Source organism: Megalops cyprinoides, chromosome 11 (assembly GCF_013368585.1).
Source record: "Megalops cyprinoides isolate fMegCyp1 chromosome 11, fMegCyp1.pri, whole genome shotgun sequence".
Lineage (NCBI taxonomy): Eukaryota > Metazoa > Chordata > Actinopteri > Elopiformes > Megalopidae > Megalops > Megalops cyprinoides.
This window is the reverse complement of record NC_050593.1, coordinates 17,938,243-17,964,339: the sequence shown is the minus strand read 5'-3', so window position 1 is coordinate 17,964,339 and position 26,097 is coordinate 17,938,243. Positions and strand designations below refer to the sequence as shown.

Sequence of the window (26,097 nt, the reverse complement as noted above, 5' to 3'; positions counted from 1 at the left end):
AGTAGCCAACGGTAATGATCCAGTTCACACCATGTGCACCGACATCTGAGAGGAGGCTCCATACTGCCGCCCGTCGCAGGCGCCGGCCCCCTGCTGGCCGCCCGCGGGACTGCCGATCATGTGCACGCCCTCCATCCCGTTGGACAGGTACTGGCGCTCAGTGAAGGCTCCGCCTGGGGAAGGGGAGCAGAGCAGGCCACCCTGAGCCGCCGTCAGCTTCTCGGGGCTGGTGGCCAGCCTCGGGGAGGCTGGGAAATTGTATCCGTACAGATTGTAAGGGTTGTGGAGGGAGAAGGCGTTGTATGATCCCTGCTGCATGTGGTGGCTGCTGCCAAACATGTGGGCTGCAGAGGAGGAGGGGCTGGAGGAGGAGCCGGAGGCGGGGCCGGGGCCCGAGCCGCCGCCCGCCTGCATCACATACTGGAGCTGCGACGTGGGGAAGGAGCCCAGTTGGCCGCCGTAGGCTTCCATCTTGCCGCTGCCGCCGCCGGGCAGCGAGCCATGAGCGCCGGCCTGCATCCCCGCGGCGATCAGGGAGGAAGTCCTCTGGGGAAGGAAGGAGTCGGAGGCCTGGCCCGAGGTCACAGAGCCCCCCGCCTGCAGCCGGCCGTAGGAGCCGTCGGGCAGCCCGCCGTAGCCCTGCAGAGCGGCCATGTTGCTCCGGGCGCAGGCGGGGTATTCGGAGAGGTTGAGGTTGCACAGCTGGCTCTCCCTGCAGCCCACGTTAAATGTGTTGGGGGCCAGGTGGAAGGTGGGCGGGGAGCAGGAGGGGGACAGGAGGTGGGAGGGGCCGGAGGGAGAAGGGGTGCCTGTACTGGAGGTGGTGGGGGAGGTGCCTGTGCTTCCGCCTGAATAGGAATAGAAACAGAAAGAATGTTACAAGAAATATGTGATCAGATGATCAGTGTGCATATATATATATCACATATATACATATATATATATATATATATATATATATATATATATATATATATATATATATATATATCAGAAACACCTGCAGAGATTTGAAGTCTGAGGTCTGAGGCTAACCCAGAAAGTACCTCGCACAGTAAAAGAGTCATTTTCGGATCACTCTCATTTGTGCACATATGTTGCACTCATATGTCACAGGATCACTTTTAAGATTTTTTAATGTTCTCCAAGCTCAGTTTATTATGAGTGCAACAAAATCCCTTCAAAATCTGATTTTATTATACGTCTCAAATCTTTTCCTCAAGATTTTTTATTTGAGCTGGAACTCATTTGAATCACTGAAAAATAGAAATGCAATTTATTCCAGTCCTCATCCAAATGCATGCCATACCAGGCTCACTGTATTTCTAATGGGAAATGTCACTTTAAATAAAACTGCTCATACCTCAGAAAAAGCATAGATTGGGCATAGTACTAGTCTCTGCAACAGAAAGCTATACTTACTCCCATAACAAAATGTACTGTATAAATAATTTAGGTATATATGCATGTATGGAGAAAATAACAGCCTTTGAGTACATTCACATCCAATATGTCAAGTTTTTGGAACAATAGGATAGCTGTGGGAAATCAATCATGTATTCTTTTATTAATAAGTATTTGGCCAGCGTTCATTTCACTTTTTTTTTTTTTTTTGAAAAATTTAGTCCAAAAACCCTGCATAACCAAGTAATTCAGGCCACTTTTGGCTGGGCTCTGACTTCACACCATATGCCTTTGATAATAACTGAGAGCTCCACTCTGCTCTCTGGTCTCTATGAGAGGGATATCATGGTGATGTCATGCTGGAAAATTGATGGTTTTCCTCCTCTGTCAAGCAGGAGGGAGAGCAGCTTCGGCGACACTGAAGGGGAATTACTGATCACTCCATTGGACTGCGTCTGGTGTGGCCGAGGCTACAAGTTCAAAGTGCTTAAAGAGTGAAGAAAGTGCACCGGTGACACTGGGAGTTTAATTAACATTTAATCGGGTTTGTGTCGTTGATAATAAACAGATGTTCCGCTGGAAAAGAAAACAATACTATCACGTCACCATACTCATGAGAGAGCAGCAGAAAGGTTGCTATAACATTATGCCCTCTGAAAGAGCTATGACTAAATGGCTGAGGTGAGCTTTAGGAAGTAGAACCCCAGTACACCCAAATGCACATTATCGGGTCACAATATCATTTAAAGGATTATTAGAATGCTATTCGAACCACATTCAGACCACACCCACAGGGTTCCGTACAGCCTCTGCCAGCCATGGTAGACATTAGGGAGGGCCAGGCTGCGCCCCACCTCAGGTAAACTGGCATCGAGCAGACGAGGACGTATTTGATAAGGACACGCACCTTGCTGTTTCTGCATGTTGGTGAAGTCCTCAAACGTGAGTGTCCGCACCGGAGGCCTCCAGAAGGCATAGGTTTCCATTATAGCCTCCAGGCCAGTCCTGTGGTGTTTTTGTGTGTGTGTGTGTGTGTGTGTGTGTGTGTGTGTGTGAAAGAGAGAGAGAGAGAGAAAGAGAGAGAGAGAGAGAGAGTCAGAGTGGCAGAGGAAACTGGAAAGGGAACCATTAAAACGGAGCTGGTTTTTACAGTGTACATAAATCTGCGTGACGTTTCATCTCAAATCTTGACACAGGTCTCTTTCCTGCCTGATTTATTCTCCTCTGTGCTGCTGGGCCTGTAGCATGTAAAAGCCTCTCTCCTACGAATGTTATTTTAGGAGCTGTAATCCTTCAGCCACTCCGTCTCATTAGAAGGCCAAGCTAATCACCCTCAGAGACATTCTTGCATCATTTCCCCGCTAAGCATATAGTATACATCATGATCGACAAAAAAATCCTAAAACTACCCTTTAAAACAAGTCTTTTTTATCCTAAGTTAATACTACCAAACATGGTAACTTTAATAAAACTGGTCATATTTACACAAGTATAATGAATAAAACTTTGGATAGCATCAAGATTTAAATTAAATTCAAGACGGCATACTTAAATTATTGTTGCAAATTGAGCGAGGCGGTGATTTAAGTAGTTATTTTTTCACATTATTTATTCAGCCAAATTCATCTGCACTCCACTCAGTTTTGTTACTGTTTCATTTTACTTTTAACTGTGCAGGTCTGTGAAGGGAAGAATGATGAGAAGAGTAAAAAGGGACGCTGATGGAGAGCAGCACTTAACGTTCGGTACATCTGGCACATAAGCGCTGGCCGGCTGCGGCCTACAACAGTGCCATGCACGCAGCTTTCAGCACTTCCAGGTAACACTGAACAGAAGCAGACAGCACTACCCCTCAGCACATGAAAGCTCATCTGTCTCGGCACCTTAAATAACTGTCGGGGTGCCGCATCGTTTTATTTCATTGAGAGCAACAAACTGCATGAATTTACACTATTGCCACGATGTATATAATACGCAGTTTCATTGTATATTGTACTGGAGCATCCTATTTTAATTTGTGCTGGATTTTTTTTTCCTTTTGTTCAGGAGACATCCACCCTATAAAATTATGTTTCACAAGCACATATTGGTATATGAGGTCACATGTAACCATAAGCTGGAACTGCAAATTAATCGCACTATATAAAGTTTATTAAGCAAACACATTTCAACTAAACATTGCATATTTGATGTTCTGTATTAAAACTGAAACCAATATATTAGAATAAGTCATACATGTAAAGCAAATAATGCACAAACCTAACGAACAAGATATGATACCAGAGACAGACCAGTACTTCATGTGTATGCATGTTTTTATGCTGAACTCATTCCAGACAAAATTAACAAAAAATGCTTACCAAGCGCTTTGTTGTTTACTTTGAAATATGAGGAAAATTTTATTCTGTTTTGTTTGTTTTGTCCTAATTCAATTGCAATAGTTAATGTACAATAATTCTTCATTTGCAGAGTAATCTCAGTTATATTGGATACTTTTTTCCTTTCTAATTAAAATGTAAAATGACAAAATTTGTCACAGAAATGCACTGCCTCTCTACACAATGGTTTGTGGTTTAATTTTGGCTATGTGCTATTTATATTACTTGCTACAATAAACCACACAAGAATATAATAACAAGCAAACAAATACATAATAAATGTTATAATAAATAAATGAGTATATAGGCTGAGCATATAGCTGAAAAGGTGATATATCAGCATATTGTATGCATATCTACAATATATAAGCATGAAGACAAAAAACATTTTGTCATATATATATATATATATATATATATATATATATATATATATATATCCTTTCATCTGTAGTTTGTCTGCAATGAAATTTTAATGATAGTTCATAAATCAGGCTCTCTATTGTTAGAAAAATGAAAAAAGATGTCTCAAATATCTGTGCTGATAATGGGGTCCAGATGGACCTGCTTTCATGTGCTGTGGGTCTGTTTCAGCATTTCCCCTGTTACATGATAATTCAGACTCTGAGCGTTCCATCAGACATAAGGTCCATTCCAGCACTACAACAGAGCTAACCTCCCCGCTCCAATCGCATACTCCTTATCGTTGATTTCAGTGGAGCTTTCTTGGCAGGCGGGAGAACATCTGATTTTATATGGAACATCAGCTTTTTGGAGCAGTCTTTTGCAATTAAGTGTGATCCCTGGAGATTATTTCTGCGCTAAAGGGATCATGTTGAGGACCTCTTTGAGATAGCGTCTGAAAGGTGCCGAGCCCTACCTGTTTCTCCCAGAATCCCGGAATCCTTTTGCAAAAGGGTTTCTGTCAATTTTTAGCCTGGTGATCTGTAAGAAGGGCATGAATGAGAACAGAAATAAGCATAATGAAAAAACACGTGCAAGGGATGTGATAAACATCATGGTGATAAACATATTCCACTGACCTGCTTCAAGTGTTAAGGATTATCTAGTGAATCTGAGTTCATAACATAAAAAATAATTCAGATCATGTTCTCTTTACAAGGTTGGTTATAGTTTATTTTATCAGCAGTGTATTGTACTGTACTGTAGTGAGTTGACCTGCAGACTGGAAAAAAAAAACAAATGTAAATGTATTTTACTCAGCCTAGACCACTTCATAAATCACTACAAAAATGGCAAAAAAAAATAGCACTACTGGATCAAATTAAAATATCCTTCATTTGTGTACATTAATGCACTTGCTTAGTTCTCCACCTTTCTGTATAGAACCCCCCCCCGCCCCCAAAAAAAAAAATATTTCCCTGGAGTAATTGCTGATATGATCATCTCTACAAATCTGATGAGAAGAGACAATCTGATGTAAATGAAGTAAGTGAGGTCTATCTTTGAAGGCAAATGGCACACCAACTGACTGGTGTGACATGTGTAATTGCACACAGCACTGCACCAAATGCTGCCACTTGTGCTCAGGTAAAATCATCTGAAAATGTATGTTACTCCCCCTCCCTGTCCATCTTTGTAAAGGACTATGTATAAATTGTTAGGTATGGTAAAAATTCTGAATATTGTGTGGTTACCAGTGGTAAATACAGCATTAACAACTGTACTATACTACATTCATTCATTGCTTAATAAGTATGTTATTAAGAAGCTCATATATGCCAAATTCAGAAAACTGCGAACAACATTACAATATGCACTGCTGACATTTGAAAATATAACTACAAAATAGCAACAGTACATATTGTTAGCATGTGTGCAATTTTTCACTCTGGCAATCATGGCCCACTTGTTCAACACACATTTACCAACACTGATTACTGTTGGACTGTGTTTTTAATGACGTATGATACAGCAGGAGGTTATTTTGTGTCCCGGAGACTGAATACACCAAAATATTTCAGAGAGCAGCAACAAAACAGCAAACATTATTGTAGTAATCATAGCTGATATGATTATGATACATACTCTTCCCCACTCAGATTTAACACTGGGCATGTCAGTCGCAACTGACTTCAGAGAGGCCAATGAGTGCAGTGTGACAGGTAAACTTGCACTGCAACTGCTTATGATTTTCAAAAATCAGTATTGTATGCTGTAAGATTTACAGTTTCATGCTGTGCACGCTGCCCCTCTGATGACTCAACCCATTACTGTAAAGTCCCAGTGATGTATAATACACTACTTGTTTTGGGGGGAGTGAATATGGTGTGTGACTGGCAGATGCTGTGATTCAGTGCTCGGTGTCCTGGTGCACTGATACAGGAAGCGGGGCAGATCAATCCTTCCTGGCACTAAATCACATCTGAGAGGGCAGTAAAACGGTACAACAGCTCTCTCTCTGTCAACTCTGATATAACAAACTAGGGTTTGCTTCCTGCCCTGGCGTAACAGGAGAGGGGAAGTGTGAGCGTGCTCCAGTCGCGAAGCTTGCCGAGACAGTGCTGATTGGCGGGAACCCACCTCGATGCACAGCAGTGCTGATTGGTGGAGCTGTCATGAGACAGTGGCAGCTCATGAGCTTGAAAGAGGAGACTACTGAAACCCATACTTTAACAGGTTTTGTTCTGAATCTGATAGATTGCTTTTTATCATTTATCATGCTTGACAGGATTGGCAAATCTAGCCTTTGAGAATAGATAAAGAGATCATTTGTGATGGGTGTCTGAGAGTTGTTGTTTCTCTCATAAAGTATGTTTGAAATACTCTTATTATCAATGTAAATTATTGCAATGTAATGAAAAAACGGTAATAAAATAATTAGAGGCACAAATGCACAACTGGGTGAGTAATCTAATGGTCAGCTGAGAGGGAACTGACAGTCAGGGCATCTTCAGCATGTTAGGGATACCTTCCAGAATCTATGAGGACAATGCTACATTGTAACAGGCACAAACAAAGATAGAATTTAAAAAGATATAATACATCCATGTGCCATCTCTCCTTAGTTGGACGTTTTATTTTCCTTTTGCAGAGACAGTCCCGGGAGGGACGGCACACGTGAGGAGCTGACCTGCTGGTTCTGATAGGCCGTCACGGTGGTGAAGACGGTCTCCGGGAAGCTGAACGTCCGCACGCCCTCTCCGCCGGGGACGGGCTTGGTGGGTGAGAGGTCGCTGCTGAAGTCCTTCCGGATCACGTGGACCCGCGGCTGGTACTTGTGCATGGAGTGCAGGATGATCTGAGAAGCGCCGGAAAACATCAGTTAGCAACAGCAGGATGAAACTTCACTGTGTGCTCCTCAACCCTTTCAAAGACACAAGTTTCATATATGTGCACTGGAATATAAGTTTAACATACTGCTGCCTTATGGAACCAATGAGGATTATGTTGTATTTGGGGGGCAGGGGGGGTGAAAGAGATGGAGGAAGCCCACCCCAGCAGCTTCAAAGCATATAGGTTGTGTGACCAAGCAGAACAGAACACAAGCAACGAACGTGAAGATTTCACACCAGAAGGAGGGCAACAGGCTCATATGGCTGAACGGTCCCCCCCGGTCCTCTGTCTGTTTCTAATTAGAGTCAGAGCGAGAAAAGTCCCTCAGTGCTACCAAAGGACCACAAGGTCAAATCAAAAAGAGGTTTTGAAGGCAGTACAAAAATCTGACAGAAAATGTATGTAATATTTTGACTGTGCCCCCCCCCCCCCCCCCCCCCCCCCACCCCACACCTAAATTTATGCCCAAGAAACACAGGCCTGAGCCCAAACTGATACCAAGGGGGATCAAGGCTGATGGACTACAGCATTGCAGAGGACTGTGCTCCATCAGCTTGCTGACTGGTTATATATTCACAAAGACCACCCTTTCACATTCATTCCCTGAAGTGCCATGTGCATCCCTCAGGTCAGTGCTGTTCTGGGTATCAGTGTATGCAGTCCCACAGAGATATTTCTACAAACATAGTGGAAATATATCTCTTTGACAGAATTATCCAGATAATGAAGAAATTAAACTAAAGGAGCAGCAGAATCAGATGCTTTAAAAGTGTTATTTGCTGCATGTCTTATATAGTACTTTGAGAGGACCGAAATAGTCATGTCTGTTTCTTCTTTCTTGTTGCCACTGAACCTCTGTTGAATGTAAGATATGGTAAACAGCTGAGCTCGGTATGACTCTACTGAGCATGCACAATTTGGTAAGGAGAGGGGGCGGATAAGGCAAGCAAAGGCTTTCCACAGAGGAAGTTCCACAGTTTGCACCCCCTGCTGCGAAAAAATGCTCTCCCATGTTAATGTGAACAGCAACATATTACCACATTCAAGAGAACTGTACCATACAGATGCAGCACTAACAACAACAGCCACTTTCAGAGCTACCCATACCAGAGGCTGACGGCTGAGCTATATACAAGGCCAGCACATCCACTTATAGTACACACACATCTGGGCTGGACGATCTGGACACAGGACAGGTGTTTTAACAGTGAGGGATTCCCAGTGATGAGTTCAGTGTGCGTTTGTTGCAATGAGGGAAAACTATTGAATTTGCTGCTCTGGTTGTCTGACTGATGACAGGTTATGTTACTGAATACAATGACTTCAATCCTGCCAAAGTTTTTTTTTTTTCCAGTGAGTTAAGGAACATCTTGTGCCAGAATTTTAGCATTGCAGATCTCATAACCACTTCAGTATTGGACGCAAAAGCAGAAAAAGATGTGGCAATTATATTTCCCAGCTTAGTCGGGAGGACCGGTGTAGTATGTGACACTCACAGCATTGCTGCATTTTTATGCTAATAGAATTCTGTTGTCATAATGCTTTTAGAATGCTGTTTTGCTGGGGACGTGTTTTTTACCCTTTAAGGTACTTCATCATCTTCTTCGTCTTATCTCAATATGCAGGTCCACATCTCTCTTATAAAATAATTTGCTGAACTACTGGCCCTACACACTGTGTGTGCAGTACGTCTTGGACCGTTGTAAAATGATAAAACATCACAATGTACAACTGGAATGCAATGCCAATTTGTTTGCTATCATTTTCCCTACTGTTGTAAACCATTGTCACTGCATTGTGAAAGTAAGATCCTGGTTAAAATGTGTCTGTGGTTATTATACAATGGCTCAACCTAACCCAAGTGATGAACAGGATGACATTGTTTTTTTACTTCCATCACAGAGGGTGGCGTACAATTTTCAGCACTGAAAAAAGTTTTCTCTCCTCTGGAAAAACCACAAGAGGGCCCAGACAGTCACCCAGCGAGGAAAAAAAAATCCAGTCACCACACAGCATTCTCTCAACCTTTCCCAAGGCACTGTGCTATCAAGCTCAAAACATTAAATCAACGTTGAGTGTGCTAGCTGTTTGAAAGAGAAAGCATAATGTGCCGTAGCCCATCACAAACCTGAGATCCAGCATCACCCCATTACTCACTGGTACTGTGACTGATGTCAGCAACGCATTACATCACACTGCAGGGATGGGGCGTCTGTGGCCTAGTGCACTTAATAAAAACATCTCTCCACAGTCACTCATAACCAAGTGGCAGAGTATTAGATCATACCGCTGAGGGATCAGGAGAGGTTTAAGATTCGATCTTGTGCACACAGAAAACTCTTAAAGACAAGCTTTCCGTGATTTGTTTTCCCAACAGAGGAAGAGAGGAGGGAGGGCTGGCTCTTGATGTGTTTGTCATGACAAGAAGAAATCAGCTGTGCGTGTTCAGTCTGAAAGACTTGACCTGTGCTCCATGTTTTGTGTCACCAAAACCCACAGAGAGGTATTAGAGGTATTATCTGCTCATTATTAACCATTATACTCAGGGAGAATAGTCATATCAGATATGGTAGTTAATGGTAGTGTTTCAGTGTGTACTGTCCTGAAGGTGTTATCACCCTTCATGAAGGAGGGGTGGCTAATATTTTCATGTGATTCAATGCAGTATTCAGTATAGTGAAGAATATGACTATATGCCACCTATGGTAAAACATACATAAACACCTCTACGTTTTTATGTAGATGTGCAGACTTACAGGTGTAAAGTGCTCTGCTAAAGAGTTGTGTTTTATGCATGTGCACAAGTATAAAGTACTCTGTTGTATGTGTTTAAAGCTCTCTGTTTTATAGCGGTGCACAGTCCCCTCTGCTTTCTACAGGTATAAAGTGTAAAGTGCTGTCTATTTCACACTGAGACAAAAGTCATAGATGTGATGCTACATAGGCAACTCACATGTCCCTGGTCGTCCAGTTCATTGTTGGTGAGTTTCAGCTTATCGAAGCTGACAACCTGTCTCATCCAGGTGTCCCCAGAGGCCAGGGAGTCAGGGTGGATGTAGACACGTGGGGGGACAGGGGAGTCAGCGTTACCTGCCACCATCCACTTGGAGCTGTGGTAAACATACCTGGCAAACAGAGGGCATGGCGGTAAACCCCAAACGCACAACACAGGGGAAATGGGTACACAGTGATCACCTACAAAAAACTGCCAACATATGACAAAAAAAAAACAAAAAAGCTACTAAACTGTGACACTCCAGGACCTGAGTTCAGCAGCGTTGGTTCACAGTATCTGCTGTGCTACACGCCATCCCAGTAAATAAGCAGGACTCTCCTGGCATTGAAAGCGCGTGATAACATCACTGTAGTGATGCAGAAAGGTTGTGAGGGCAATGTGGTTTATAAGCTTGGCAGAGATATTGAGCTTGAAGCACAATGACAAGCATAGAGCTTTCAGGCACACACAGCTCTGAACCACACACTACTCCTCTCTGCCACAATCTGAAATTTGTTTCCACTCGTTCACATGTATTACATTTGCATTTTAAAAAAACAGCTTTAGCACACAATTAATAATAATTATAGTTTTTTTTCTATGTGTATTTGAATATGGGATGTGTTCTGCCCCACCCAAAACACGGCATTCCTTCTGCTGGCTGTAAGACGGTAAGCACACTGTGAGCCCCAAACAGACAGCTGTTTGCCTTTAGTTCTGGCCGCTCCAGTTGTAGTGGAAAGTGCCTTGCTAAATCGGCTCTGCCAAAGTCATCATTAAAGGGTAAAACATGGACAAAACTCTCATTTTTGCCTGCTTGTTATTGCTTACAAGTATTAAATGCACCTGTAGCCCCCCACAGAGAATGGCAGGCACTCCTGTAATTTCCTGTTTGGAGTGCTGTTTAGGGTTATGGTCTGTGTAGCAGGGAAAGTGTTAAAGGGAGAAACCTTAGCCTGAAACAGAACTGAAATTTGATTAGTCCCTTTCATCTTTCTTAAATCTGCCATCTGGCACCAGCAGAATCGAAGATTGGACTTTATGTGACACCCGTTTGGACGGAGAGGGAAACACCCCACCCCCCTCACCCCCCCATTCCTCATCATTCGACAGTCCACACACACACACACACACACACACACACACACACGCCAGGTCAGGCTGTGTATTGGGTTACCTGACTGACAAACCACATATCACCATTACAGTGCCCTGCAGGGTTGACAAGTGTGTGTGTTCTTGCATGTGTGTGTGTGCATGCATGTGTGTGTGTGTGTGTGTGTGTGTGTGTGTGTGTGTATACGTGCATGTGTGTTCAGTGCCTATACATCTATATGTTTGAAAAGGTGAACTTTACAATTTTACAGCAATGAACTACAACAACTAAACAGAATGACTTGCTCATCATCATTCTTGTAATTTCACCAAAAGTTAAAATACGACTGAAGCATACATTTAGCAGCATATATATTGACCCAAAGGACAGGAAGCAGAAGCCTGCCTAAAAAAACAGGGATGATGCTCTTCATTGTTAAAAGGCACAAGCTAATGCAAAAGTTAATTCCATGTTTGATCAGTAAAGAAGCCCATATTTCCAAAACCCAACTTAAAAAATTGGACATTCCAGGGATAGAAAAGACACTATACAAAGCAGTGTATCCAATGCCTTGTGGGAAATTCCGCAGCCAAAAGGAATTTCCAGCTCGATTTTACAAGCACATTTGGATTCTAAAATCTTCAAGTTCTGTTAAGCATTTTGCTACAAGACTACTTTTTCGGTCAGTAAAACTGCTTCATTTCTACTGAAAACAATATAGTTGCATGTACTGAAATACATACAAAACAGTAGCCCATCCATTGGTGACGAAAAAACAAAACATCTCTTCTGTAACTGATTGATGCAGACCAAAACACAACTTGTCAAATGAAGAACCTCCCTGGGTGCAAAAATCAGCCTCAAAATATTGCTATAACGAACTCATGCAGTGTGTGCAAAGTAGATTCTACACTTTGCACACATAATTCTGTTGCTGATAACCGTACGCAGGGAGGGATATATACCTGTATCTTTTGTTGTCCACCGGCACAATGTCCATTGCTATGTAGTATTGCTGATGTGCATCCAGACCCAGGATCTTCACTCTCATGGCTGGAAACATTCTCCTGAGAAGGAAAGAAAGAGAGACATAAAAAGGTGTTGCTGTTGTTGTTGTTGATGTTGTTGTTCATAAACTGCACTTGGAGTCATAAAAGATATAACTGGCTCCACTGACTGCGAGATGACTAACATCTCTCTTTTTTATTCGCATGCCAATTTCAATAAGGAAACATTTATCAATTAAAACTTCAGACAAAATGTTGTCTTATCTTGCCCAACTGTCACTGTTTGAACGTAAACAAAATTAACGTTGAACAAATGTGTTATGACGAAAGCAGTACGTCCTTCAGCTTGCTATTGATTTAAAGAGACAGCTTCTGCTTTCCAGTTGAATCAGTCCCACGGACGGCTTGTCTTAGTTTGGTCCCAGCTGTGCTGGGCAGGGTCACTAAAAGAGGTCAGCAGCACACAAACGCAGGGACAGACAAACCTTAGTGCCAGGGCTGAGACGCACAGAGACAGGCCAAGTAAGTGAAAGAGAGAGCGGCCATCTCATCAGCAATAAGAGGGGTGTCCCGTGAGTCCCACTGCAGACCCCTAGCGTGCATTTTTGCCATCAACAACACTTGGACAATTCAGTATTTTTTGTACATTTTTATAAATTACAATTTTGGATTCAGCCTCAACCCACTAACACCATATGGCTTATGAGGGTAAAACCAGATCCAGATAAAGTCTCTGAACCTCTTGTTACTAGCTGTTCTGCTTCCTCCTCCTTCAAATAAAGTTAATGTACCATTCCACTGCAAACAAATGAACGATCCAAATTCACTACGCTAAGGTACAAAAGTGAGTTGATTAAAACTAATAAGTGTGTTTATTATTAAAAGGTATGCTGATGCACAGTTCACTCATCATGTTGTAAACACCGATATTAAAGAATCCTATGCGCTCCATCAGGAAACAGGTGATGTATTCTGAATGCACTAGGAATGAGAAATTCTCACTCAACCATTACTACCTCGTCATCAGCAACGCCAGCCATTTGCTGCAAACCATGGAAAGTGGTTACATTGTTAACAAGGTACCCATTTAAAGTGTAATATTGAATGCAGAGAGGCACATTAACTTAATTCCCCATTCAATGTTTAAAAATGGAATTTTCTTTCATTTTAGAGTCATAAATCTTTCCATTTATAATGAGTGAGTTATTTTTGTTTCCTCTTCGTTTGAAATGTATAGTGCTTAGCAGATGCATGAAATAAATACTGCGCATTCAAGAACGGCTTATGTTACCAAAGCTAAAGTACTTAAATGGGTATTCATAAATATAGATTTAATATGAAGCCCTTCAAAAATTTGCCAGATGGATGGGGTTAGGAAGTATAATACAAATATAAAAAGGAGAGCACCTTTTCAAACCACTGTTTTTTTTTTCATTGTTTCCAGTTTTATACATGAAAAAAACATCAAATAATTTGGATGTCAGTAATTGATGAAGATCTCTGGCATGATATTTTCTGGCTATTAGGACTAAATTACTAGTCACTGCAACTAGTCTATTACTTGCATGTATTTTTTTCTGTTGTTTTAAGTTGACAGAGTGCATTGCATATTTCATAATTCTCCAAAAAGCTTTCCAAAATCACTCCCAAGTTTATTCAGCTTTCAAAACAGCTTTCTTGCCGTGACTGCTGTTCACAAAATACATCCCAAAACCACTGAAACGTAACTTCTGGTAACATGGCAAGAGATGAATGGTGTAAATTACTGAGAATCTATTATTATTATTATTGTTATTATTGTTATTATTATTATCATCATCATCATTATTAGAGGAACAGGCAGTTCAAAACAAAGTCTAAGCGGCCCTTTGAGAAACCTTTGAAAATCATTCCAAAAGTAAATCCAGAGAAAAGTTTCCTTCACAGTCAACTTGGAAGCTTGTAAGCTTTGTTGGTGAATATTAGTCCTTTATACAGTGATGAGTCAATAACCCGAATACAATACTTTTGTTGGAGAAAAAATTAAATGGAAGCTGTTACACAAGTTATATATTCAATTACAATTTTTATTGCCTGTACTGTTAGATTCGACTCCCTAACTATATAGTCTGCATATTAAAACAGAATCCATTAAATAGAAGTAATTCGGTTTTATTTAACACGTATTTTAAATAGAGGACATTTTAAATGTTTTGCAAATTTCACCTAAAGTGAGAGGGAGCCTTATCAAACGATGTACTACTACTTCTGTAACGGTTACTAACAATGATAATAATGTCAATAGTTGCTATTATTGATGTTGCTATTATTATTAGTCGTAGTATCAGTAGTAGCAGTAGCAACAGTACCCAAACGGTAAAACAGACTAATGATCATTACATTGTCTAATAAATAATATTGGCGCAAAAACACGATTATACATGACTTTCTGTATAAAAAAATAATACAGTTCTCTAGAGCACTAGATAATAATCTGGTCGAATCTTAAACCCGAAGGAAATCGCTTGATTCTACATGTGCCGAGTTTCTTTTTCGAGTACATTCAGTGAAAGAGCTGGTTTTAATATTGTAAGGCCTTCTGTTACAGAATAACGAAAGACGTTCATTGATGGCTTTTCCCCGTTGATTAATCACTACTGTGTATAAACCTACAGTGAAGAGACTCTCAATATGTATCCAACAGGTAGACCTACGTGATGAACGCAGCTTTTCATTGCTCGTCTTTCAGTAACATTTCAATAATTAATATTTGTTTTTTGGCAGTGTTAGAAATCAATTTAAAAAGTGTTGAACAAATAAATGTAAATAGGACAAATACGATATGTGTTAGATTGAAGAAGTCAACCTTTATTTCATGTCCTCTATATATAGCAGTATGGGCGTTCACCATTGCCTTATTATAATTGTCTCACCAGAGATTAATACCATGATCTTGCCGGAATAACAGAAATGTAAAAACACAGCGACAAAACTGACTTTAAATCGTTAAGATTAATGGAGTTTTAATTTCGAAACTGTTCCATCAACTAATCCATTGGTGTTTGTATTTTATATAGTTTAGTATAGTTTATATAGTTTATACTTTATATAGTTTATCGTAAAATTATAAATGCGCAAATGCGACAGGCAACATCGCGTGACTCCGGCGAAAGAGTGAGAGGAGATAGGAAAGTTTATTTTTTCAGTTCGCGACATAAGCGCGGCCCAAAAGAGCAAGAAAACTATTTCAAATAAATTCAACTGATACAGCACCCATTGTGTGGTTCTTCTCTAATATCAGTAATCGCAGGAATACTTACACGCGGCACGTATGGCTCATGAGTGCAGAGTAGCACTCGCGCGTCCCAAGCCCTTTTGGCCGCATGTGCAACACATTAGCACCCCCGCAAAACAGCGTGCTCGGGTTATTCCCCGAGCAGAACGCTATTTCTGACATTTCTACGTAATGTGCATTTGTGAAGATGTGTTTCTGTTTCTTTTTTTATTCCAGTGAGCATGCAAGTTTCTTACAATAACGGAAAAAATGGTGCAAGGAATGTCTTCTGGTGTTTACCTAAGACTTAATAAACAAGATGAGGTCATCTGAGAAAACGAAGGCCTACTGCAAAACTATCATTTTACATGTATTGTAAAGAGTTAAAATTATGAATATGCATTAGCCAAAAATATACTTCAGATGTTTGAAACGTATTTCATGGACACTGCATGTTCACTTGAAGTGAAAACTTGCCCAGCAGTGTGCATGGCCAGCGGTCTTGACTTGAGCGGCTAGTTACCTGCCGGCTTTCGTAATGATCATCTCCGTGCCAATGTCGTGGAAACGCTTCCAGAGGTCGGCACATTGCAGCTCCACCTGGATCTCCTCCATGGAAGAAGAAGACGAGGGGTCGCAGGGAGTGGGGGCCAGGTCCGAGGGGGAGCCGAACGAACAAGACGTCCTCTCAGCCAGGCCCTCGCAATCTGAGCCGGGACTGGCTTCTGAATCTGCAAACAGCATGAGTGAATGCGTTTATAAAAATAAAGGCATAAGTAAAGGAAAGAACAAATGGCCTCCATAACAAAAGACCAGTGTAGACAGAACAAACAAGCCTTTTGAGGGTTTCCACTGTTAAAATTACAAAACCTACAGCCAGAACACACATATCACTGGGGAGATTATGACCACTGGCTTTTCGCAGAGACACCGAAAACCGATGCGAAGGGGGAAACAATTTGTCATCTTTTTCATAATTGTACTGTACAGAATGCCATCTTTTCCATCTCAAGGACTAAAAATGGCATGCCCAGCTTTGAGGGTACAAATATTGTCAATATTATTCAACTTACTTCCATAATAAACTTGGTCCCTAGCAACAATTAGTGCTTCAGCATAATCATGCTAAATTATTTAGAAATACGGTAGTTTTCCATGTACTTCTGTTCACTGTAAATCTTACAAAGACATTTATTTCATACCGTTTCAGTTTCAACAAATAAAACACTGTTTTCATATGCAAGTAATGAACCACATTATATTGGAACAGAGGTGTATTTTTAAAAAGAATCTATCTGTGTTGAAGTAATGAACATTACAGCATGTATTTTCTGTGAGGGCCTTAAAATGAAAGAAATATACATTTCACTGGTGAAGATCCTCCCCCATTGACAGATAACACTGCATCTGAAATAAATGACATGTTACTCTCCAGTTTGAGTGGGTAAGAAAAAATAAAGAAATACGCAAAATAAATGACAAAATAAAGAAAATAGCCAGTAATTATCAGCTGTAAGAATCTGGACTATTATGTATATCGCTATGCTGTCTGCTTTGTCTACATATGGAGTAAGTCTCATTAATCTGCAGAAATATGTTCCATGCGTATATAGTGCTAGAAGAGGCATATCGTAGTCAAGATGCCCTTGGGCCTCTTGCTACCCATATTAGCTTTGGTTTCTGCCCTTGCTAGAATTCAAATTCATTCAATAATTTAAGATACGTTAAATTACTGCATGTGTTACGAAACCAATCTTGGCAACAGTTCCTCATTGTTTTATGTTAAGGAAATCACATTTAACACTGTGGAAACAAATTATGTATGTTAGAAACAAGTAGTTTTTTGTAGATTTAGTTTTACATTTCCCATAATAATACTGTTCGGCTCAGCTCAGAGCTGCTCGCAGCCTGAGAGACCAAGAGTCACCATAAACACACTGCACCAATGGGACGCTTCTGGTGGAGGGGCACAGAGAATGGAAAAATTGGTTATTGCTGTACATTATAACTAATGTATTAACACTTCTTTGATAAGGCATTTTTCTCATGCCAATAAAACTGTTTGACGTTGAAAATGAGTCGATCGGAGAATGGACACTGACACGGCCCCAGCCTTGTGCCGACCCGCAGCAAGACACAAGCGCTTTCTGAGGGCAACGTGAAGACATTGATGTGAAGGGCAGATAAACCGCAGAAAGTGGGAGAAAAAAGGGAGACCTTTCAACGTCTCCCTGAGAAGTGCTCTCAGTGTAATTGAAATGATATGTCTCTCCCCCCCCCCTCGCTTTTCCGAGGAGCAGAGGAACGCGGGTGCTGAGTTGGGACCTCGGCTGCCCTCGCCTGTGGAGTTCCGCGTGGTGTCGTTACATTGCGCGCTGTCGTCAGCCCAGCTTCCTCTACCCCGAGTCAAAGTTCAGTCTTTAGCGCCTCGCGATCCCCAGCCAGAACCGTGGGCCGCAGCCCTCCGGGCAGGTCTGGGTTTGGACGGGCGAACGAGTCATGTGGTCTCGGCACGGCGTCGCCCCGAGGCTGCTGCCTCAGGCCTGTGGGTGATTATTTATGAGGCGAGCGGCTCCGTAACTTGAACCTCAGGGGCCAGCACTGATTCAGGTGCACACACTCGAGGTAAACAGTGCTCAGGCATCAGAGAGAATGACACGGCAGCTCCCGGAGGCGGGGGATGTAAACGGCCCATTTCATGGCAGCTAATCTGCTGATTGCTACATGCGTGTGACTAATGATGACTTAGCACCGGGCCCAGATGATCACAGGCTAACCACACCTTTCCCTGCTTGTGTTGGAGAAGTGAGCCTTCTTTAAGCACAAATAACTTGTGGATGCATACAGAATTACTCATTGGTTTAAGTTAATCAATGAATTTAGTTAAATAATGAGCAGGACCACCGATGACCTGGATTACGTTTGCTGTCCGCACTACTGTCTGAACAAAGGCTTGAGGACTGTGAAGGTTCAGCCATTTCATGTAGATTACAAATGATCATGCATTAAATAACTTTAAACATACAGAAATCCACATAGCATAGGGAATAAGATCGAATGAGCACAAGAACTGAATACCCTGCTAATCTACCTATATATTTGAACTATTCCTCACTTAACAAACAAGAAGTAGATTAAATGCATCTGAATAAAATCTCAGTGTGATGGCAGCTGTTGCACACTTAAAAGAAGACACACAGCTGAAACTTTGGAGTGCAGTTATCCATCCTACAAGGGACTGAAACAGCAAAGCCTGTTTCTGCACTGTGGAACACTGCAGCTCGACGGAGCAATGAGAAACGAAACACAGGAATGTAAGGGCCCTTTTTAGCACAGGACCACACTGCATATGAATGCTTTCATTGCTGTCACCAGTTGCACCCTTCTGTTTTATCGAAAGTATTTCAGTAACTCACTGATACCGCTATCGAATAATGCAAACCCATTTTCTGAAGAGGAGACATAAATATTACAGATTCAATGAGTTATTCTTATGTTTTAGAAATATATCCAGGAGCGTATGTCCTTCTTTTTTTTTAATTTAGAACTACCTGGATTGAATGCATATACTATGGGCCATTGTTGACGTGGAATGAAATATTTTAAAACTATGACGTAAATATTTTTGAACTGATACAAAACATATGTAATATTATACATATAATAAGCGTTGTTTCCATATCCTCAACGTTAATATAAAATTAATAATGTACATAATAATTCAATCCAACGTGTCAGTATATTTAGTATTAATTTCTGTGAAAATGGCACTCATTCAAAATGATAAACGCCAAAGTCGTCTTTTCGCATTAAGATTAGAAATGGAATTCGCTCTTTTAAAAACAATTATGTACGTGCATACAGGGTTATATTTTTGTCGTGAAACTCTGTCAGAATGTTATACACCTCAAAATTAGTTGCGTTTCAAATGTTTCAAAATGATGTAAGATTGAGTGGCGCTAGTAACATCCTGATATTTTTATTTTTATTTAACCTTATGTATTCTAAATTCACGCGGGTTTGCTGCGTATTAATAGTAAAATGAGCGTGCTTTCGTTCATGTTTCTGAAGAGGAGGTGGATACGGCATTCTGTATACACGCCGCTTCTGTTTGAGTGCCTTATATATGTACAGGGTGAGAGAAATTCTGAAATTGCTAAGGGTTATGAACCTGTGTGTGGAAACATTTTTTAAAATGCAAAAATACTAATAATCAAATAAGGAGCCGCTAAAATCCTTTTAATAAGGAGGCTTTGAAAATGCTGATGGGTAAAGTCAGCCACAGTGACAGCTCACGACCCCACAGGGAAACGTTCATGTTCGTGATGTATTGTGCTTTAATGGTGTTTGTTGGTTTTCTTTTACTTTTGAACGCCATTTTCTTCCTAGGGATATAGTGTAATATGCATGTCATATGCTGGTTTGAAGTTGCACATGAAGGATCAAACCATCGCCTGTAAGACGAAAACTGAACCGCACAAAAATGACCACAGAAGCGGGCTGTTTTCAATGAGCACGGACCTGCGTGTATTCGCTGCTGCTTGGGGAGATGGAACACCCACATTCCAAAGACGGCACTGCCGGAAAACTTCATCTCCAACAGCTCAAACTTCAGGGCCTTTTCAATCAACGCCATACTTAGAAACAGCCCGCTTTTATAAGGACATAAGCGGACGCTGACTGAATATGTGAGCCCTGTTGATATCCTGCGGAGCTGCTGTGAACAGAGATAATGTAACATCAGTTCTTTGAGAAAGATTACAAGTGGTGAGCAGTCGTCCCGCGCACTACACGCACAAGACTGCAGCCTTGTCAGGCACGGCTCGGGTCCTCTTAACTCTGTCTTCTTCGATCAGTTCCTGGCAATCTTTTTGCCTCGCAGAGACTCTCCGTTTGTCATAACAGTAACGCAAATGAGAGTTTTTTATTCGCGTTACCATCCATACTAAGAGTATTTGTGTAATCGACGTTTTTAAAGCTAAAACTAAAAAATGCGAAACTGCGCCTGTGTATTCTTTTTGCAATTTAAAATAGGATGTGGTCTTTATATCACAGCAATGTTTGTCATTACATTGCAACGAAAATGCCATTGCAGGGGAAGAGTAACCACAATTAACATACAATTAATTGCAATTGATATTTTCTTTTAATATCAATACCTCCCTCGTGTCAGGAGTAAATTATATGTGGACACGAGGAGAAAGGCTTCGCACAAATGTCGTCAGTGACATCAGACTAGCACCTATCTTTGTACACCCCGTAGTCTTTTTCAGACTTATCTCGGTCTGCCATTTTCATGTTTGTTTTTAGGCCAGTTGTTTTATCACTGCTCTGCAAATGCGCGCGCTGGAGAGGCGGCGCTTGAATATTTCACTAAGTATCCAGATATTTGTCGTAATTGTTGTTTTCTTGGTGGCTTGATACATGTCGTTAGACTGCAGTTATGCGATTATTTACGTGCGTGTTTACGTGGCTGTGCAGTGTGATGTTGTTTATCAAATGAGTGATTCACAAAGAGCGATTGAGGAGAGAGAGAGAGAGAGAGAGAGAGAGAGGGAGGGAGAGATAGTCACCCTGACATCAGTTGCAGCTCGATCGTTAAATCATTTTCAAATAATTTCCAATATGTATAAATTAATCAATATTTGCTTGAGAAAGCAGGGTTTCGTTGATAAACGTATTCGTCCATGCCAACATTTTTGTAAAATTGGAATAATCCAGAATTACGAATTATAGCGCTGGAGCAGGTCGAATCAACACAGGCGCAACACTTCCTATAGATGTCACGCACCTTTGATGGTACATGCATCACAGCTGACCGTATGTGACAATATCGACACTGTTACAATGAGGTTCCAGTTTTGTAAACCTGAGAGTGGTCAGATTTTGCTTTGCATTGTATTCAGCCGTCGATATGACCACTGGACGAGTAGTCAAAAACTGCTCCAGAAAATTTAAGTGAACATCTGAAGTGTTTTAAACACAACCTATATGGGAAATGTATTCCTTAATGTTCATATGAAATGGGAAACTATCACCCGCAATTCGCTTATCCATGTATGCGATCACAACAATGTGTTGCAACAATGTGTTAACAAGAGCAAATCGTTTTTCTAATATTTTCTTAAAATAGTTCCTTTAAAGATTCTCAGTACATATGTATGTAAATTTTTGAACATTTCAGTTGGCGACCGGTGAAAGAACGTGTAATGGTCACCTCGTACGTGTTTTGATTATTGAATACACCTTTACCATTCCCACCTTTTCCAGTATCTGTCCTGTACATATCTTTAATATATAGCCTGCTACACATTGCGGCCTACCTTTGATCTGTCACATAATTTACAAATTTTATTTAAATGAACAAATGGGTGAGTCGATCTGTTCCACAAATAAGCTATATCTATGTTGCGCTATTTAAATAACTATAATATAAGTAGTATTCCGCAAGTGTGGTCTTTACAATGAGTGTAGATACAAACATACGCGCGTACGGTCTAATCTGTCAATCACTAAAAATATCTTTATTTAAATTCACAGATTTTCAGTTTTTCAGCCATTTGTAGTTTCTAGAGCTGTGTCTGTGTGTCATGGTGAACGTTACGCATAAACTGATACACGCACATCCACGGTAGCATATACATTATGTATCCCCTACATGTTATGTGTTTGATCTTATAGTAAATAATAACTATTCTGCTACGTTGCATGCATATCAATGCGTAGTATTTAATAGACGTTTTCAAGAGAAAGGCATACAAAAGATATATACATGGAAAAAAAAATAAATTTGGTGCATTATATTCAGTGGACAGTCAGAGTACAGAGTAGCAATCACACATTTCTGGGTAAAATATTATAGTTCTTCATACCACAGCAAAGTGTGCGGGAAACGTCTCGCAATATCTCCGGATGACGAACATAAGCCATTTGTGTGCGGTTCTGTCGCTAGCGTTTTAGAATTGGTGTTATAAAAGTCAATGACGGCCAATACAATCGCTCATGTTCGCAAGCGAAAGTTGCGCTTCTGCACTCTTCTCTAACGCTCACTTGACTCTTTGTTAAGCAGATTGTTCCTGACATTATGTTCATGTGTACAGAGTGAAATAAATGCCAAGGTCAGGTGAGCCCTGGACGCAAAATATTAAGTGCCTATCACGCGGAGATATGTCCCTTCAAATAGCATTATTACTTTTATTTGAACTACTTCACACAATTCGTATACACGTCACGAGATTTTCTAAAACGTACGAACCGAAACACACGCCACACACAACCTTAACAATTACTCCAAAATCTTGAATAGTGATAAATTACGTAAAGTCCACAATATAAATGATGGCCATACCTCTTGCAGCATCGTTTGACAACTGTGCAGTCTTATTTTAAGACATGTTTTCAATGTATTCATATAGACATTTACTACATGCAACGAATATGAATTATTTGAAAATGTGCAATAAATAAGTATCCGAAGTTGTCCAAACTCGCTACAGAGGGAAGAACATATTTTCTCAAAACGTATGTTACAATCATGATGCTAAGTGACTAAGTGACTTTTCTTGAAGCAGAGGTCAGATAAAGAGTCGTTCACACAGGCCTCGACAATTTTAGGAGTAAATCCAACTTTAACAAACTCCATTATAGATTTATAACATTTCGGTCAGTCAAATGACATTCCACAGTAGGAATTCTGTCTGCGATTAAAGTGTGCCATTACCGTGTAACAACTGTTGAATATCAAGACAAAACTCGATCCCTTACCCCCGAGGGACCAGGGAAGTATAGTTTTTTTTTTTTGTTGTTTTTTTTTCGCAACAGTGCGGCGTCTCGGTACGGTTTAATGATATTAGCATACGTTATATACTTTATAATGAAGAAAGGTTTTCGTTTTTCAAGATTCACACCAAATATTCATGTTCCTGGATTTTAGGCTCGCGTAATCTCAACTGGTAAATGTCAACATACTTTAATTGTACATTCATGTCATGGAGAGGCTCTATAATCTAGTGGAAAATTGTGATTAATAGACGTAATTTTGAATGCTTGTGGTGAGTGGGTTATAAAGAATACAGATTGCAAATGCAACGAATAAAATGAACAGCCTTGGTCTATGTGCTGTTTTACGTTTAGCATGTGACATCATCTGCGTGTGCAATAACATGGCTGTATGTATGTATTTTTATAGTAAAATCAGAACACCAAAACCCAAAAAGCCAATTAGACTAAAATGGTCATTACACACTAACCAGGGTCAATATCCAGGCAGTGAGCTGGGTCCTCGCCGTCTCCGAGCGGTCCGTTGGTCGCGAGGCTTTCCATGGACAATTCCAACTCCTTTTCCTCCCAGCCCCGGAGCTTCCTTTTCTTGTTCGTCCCGATCAGAGCTTCCACCGAAAACGCGTGCGCTCTCGAACTCAGAGCGGCGGCAGATCGCCTCCTGTCACTCATCTCTTACACGGAAAATCCCAAAGAGAAAAAAATCCTCCTTCCAGAGGGCGAGAGGAGCAAAAAAACGTGCACAGACTGCTTAAAACAGAAAACACTCTCCAAAGATAAAAAGTAATCCAGAAACTAGAACTAATAAAAGTTGGCTACATAAGGCTTCTCGGGTGGGGAGGTGCCATTTCTTTTTTGGGGCTCTGCTAACTCAAGCCCCGTCTGAAAAGGTTTGCTTGGACGGTATCACTGCTTTCTGTGTCCCTTTGCCTCTCCCCTTCTCTTTCTTTCCTCGTCCAGTACCTCGCTATCTCTCTCTTTCTGATTGATAAACACTTCTGGAGAACTTTTTTCCAAAGCGGTTAGGGCAACCCTCTCAGCTCCTGTCAAATTCTGTGCGTCCAATAAGAAGCGTGGAAAGGGAAAGAGCCAAAATATGTTATCCAATGAGAGAAGAGAAACTCTAACTCACTGGAGCAGGGACCTTAAACTGGGGCCATTAGATGCCGCGTTCTAAAATTCTCTCGTCGAGGCTTAACGTGAAATACCTATATATTCCACACGTACGCAATATGCAATAAAGGTTTAATAAACGCAAAAAATATTAAACAAAAAACACAAATGGCTGGTGCCTGGGGTTTAACATGCTTTCGCCGAAATTCAAACCACTGACAGGTAGCCAACCGTTTGTTTAAATACAACGGAATTGTTGTTAATCGTTACCTTTATAAATTTAGTTTCTCATATAAAATTACGTTGGTCTACATAGAAAATATAAAGTATGTTTTTAAAAACCCCAATGCGTACTTGTCTTCCAAATGTATCAAATACCCATACATACATTTGAGTTTTTTTCCATTCATCTTTCGCAAATTCTAAATTAAGTGAAGTGTTTGCTATCGATACTGATATGTGAACAATTACTGGCAATATTGGCATTAGATGCTCAGAAATATCTATAAAGAGTTGCGTGTTTATCACTTTTCTAGGGCGTAGCCCAAATGTGTCTTTACCAAAGTGAAGCCATCACTTAACGTGTGTTAGGATGTGCTGGCAATGTCATCCTCCTCTTGATTTTTTTTTATTATATTTTATTTTTACACTTTCAGAACATCTACGTTTACTCAATTAATGCTTCAACGTGGGAATGCTGCCTGTACATGAACACCTGCTTGTTTGAATTCACAAAGGTTGCATTATCACCTTAATAATTATTAGCCGATCCGAAGCTGTAAATTTCCTTGAGTCCAAAAGATGGGACAGGTAGTTCGGGCATTACTGGGATTAGTATTAAAAAAAGCGCAGGAAACCGAATGGTGAGCTGGATTATTCCATAAAGTATTGTGTGCCTTTGACGCGCACAGCTCGAAGGCGAAAAACACTGGTGGAAAAAAGGTAAACATAACGTATTTTTTTTAATTTAAGATTTGCAGAGAAAAGAAAACATTTATACAAATGCATTTAACATGGCATAAAGCACACGTAAACTATTTATTGTTTATCAAGTTTAAAGTCAGGAGATGATATAATTGTTGAGACGCGTTGCTCAAATAAACCGACACTCTCAGTTCTCGTTCAACTCATTTCAAGGGTGTTTATAAGACAGTAGTGCTGAATCAGAAAATCATTTATTATAGCGATTCTACTTTAACACCCTGACTGTTGCGTCATTAGAATAACATAGACTATTTCTACGTGTAAAGAAAATACTCGTTCTGCCCTTACATTTGGGAGCATTACCGCATTTTAATAACCCTTCGCGACGTGTTTCATATGAATGACCAGCCCATGAGATGACAAAGAAAACATCTCTCAAAACAAATATACTAATGCCTATAAGTAAAACAACAGAGTATATACAAATTAGACAACTGCGTTCCGCAGTAATGATAATACCATGAAATGATATGCTTTAAATGATTTAAATGTGCAATGCAGGCATACAATACTACAATTTACACTCTTAACACTAATGTGTTCAGATACCGAATTTTTACCCGCCGAGTAAAACAGCCTATGATGCACTTATGTTGGTAAATACATGCTTTGCGTACCATTAATACCAGAAATGTTATTTTAAATGTTGCGACAGATCTAAATGAAGGGTAATGGGTTTATTCAGCATTTGTTTAGGGTAATTTTCTGAACATGTGTGATACCAAATGCAAAAAATGTAGATAAACGGTTTGCGTAGGGAACCTTTTTCGCTTTTTTTTCTATCAACCACT

The 26,097-nt window shown here is 40.6% G+C and overlaps 1 protein-coding gene across 1 annotated transcript; it reads right to left on the bottom strand.

The window, feature by feature from the left end:
* tbx15 (T-box transcription factor 15) lies at positions 1 to 24,187 on the bottom strand. Its single transcript, XM_036539910.1, has 8 exons — positions 23,680 to 24,187; positions 15,954 to 16,161; positions 12,136 to 12,237; positions 10,033 to 10,204; positions 6,877 to 7,044; positions 4,663 to 4,727; positions 2,312 to 2,409; positions 1 to 848 (listed from the first exon to the last, which is right to left on the bottom strand). The coding sequence occupies exons 1-8, from the start codon at positions 23,879 to 23,881 to the stop codon at positions 25 to 27; spliced, it is 1,839 nt and encodes a 612-aa protein (XP_036395803.1). The 5' UTR covers positions 23,882 to 24,187; the 3' UTR covers positions 1 to 24.
* Between the last annotated feature and the right edge of the window lie 1,910 nt (positions 24,188 to 26,097).

Bases quoted from the DNA above. Each gene is read 5' to 3' on its own strand.
- tbx15 (XM_036539910.1), bottom strand. From the start codon at position 23,881: ATGAGTGACAGGAGGCGATCTGCCGCCGCTCTGAGTTCGAGAGCGCAC. The intron at 2,410-4,662 runs GTAGGGCTCGGC...AAAACACCACAG, and splicing joins CGGGATTCTGGGAGAAACAG to GACTGGCCTGGAGGCTATAA. The intron at 849-2,311 runs GTGCGTGTCCTT...ATTCCTATTCAG, and splicing joins CAACATGCAGAAACAGCAAG to GCGGAAGCACAGGCACCTCC.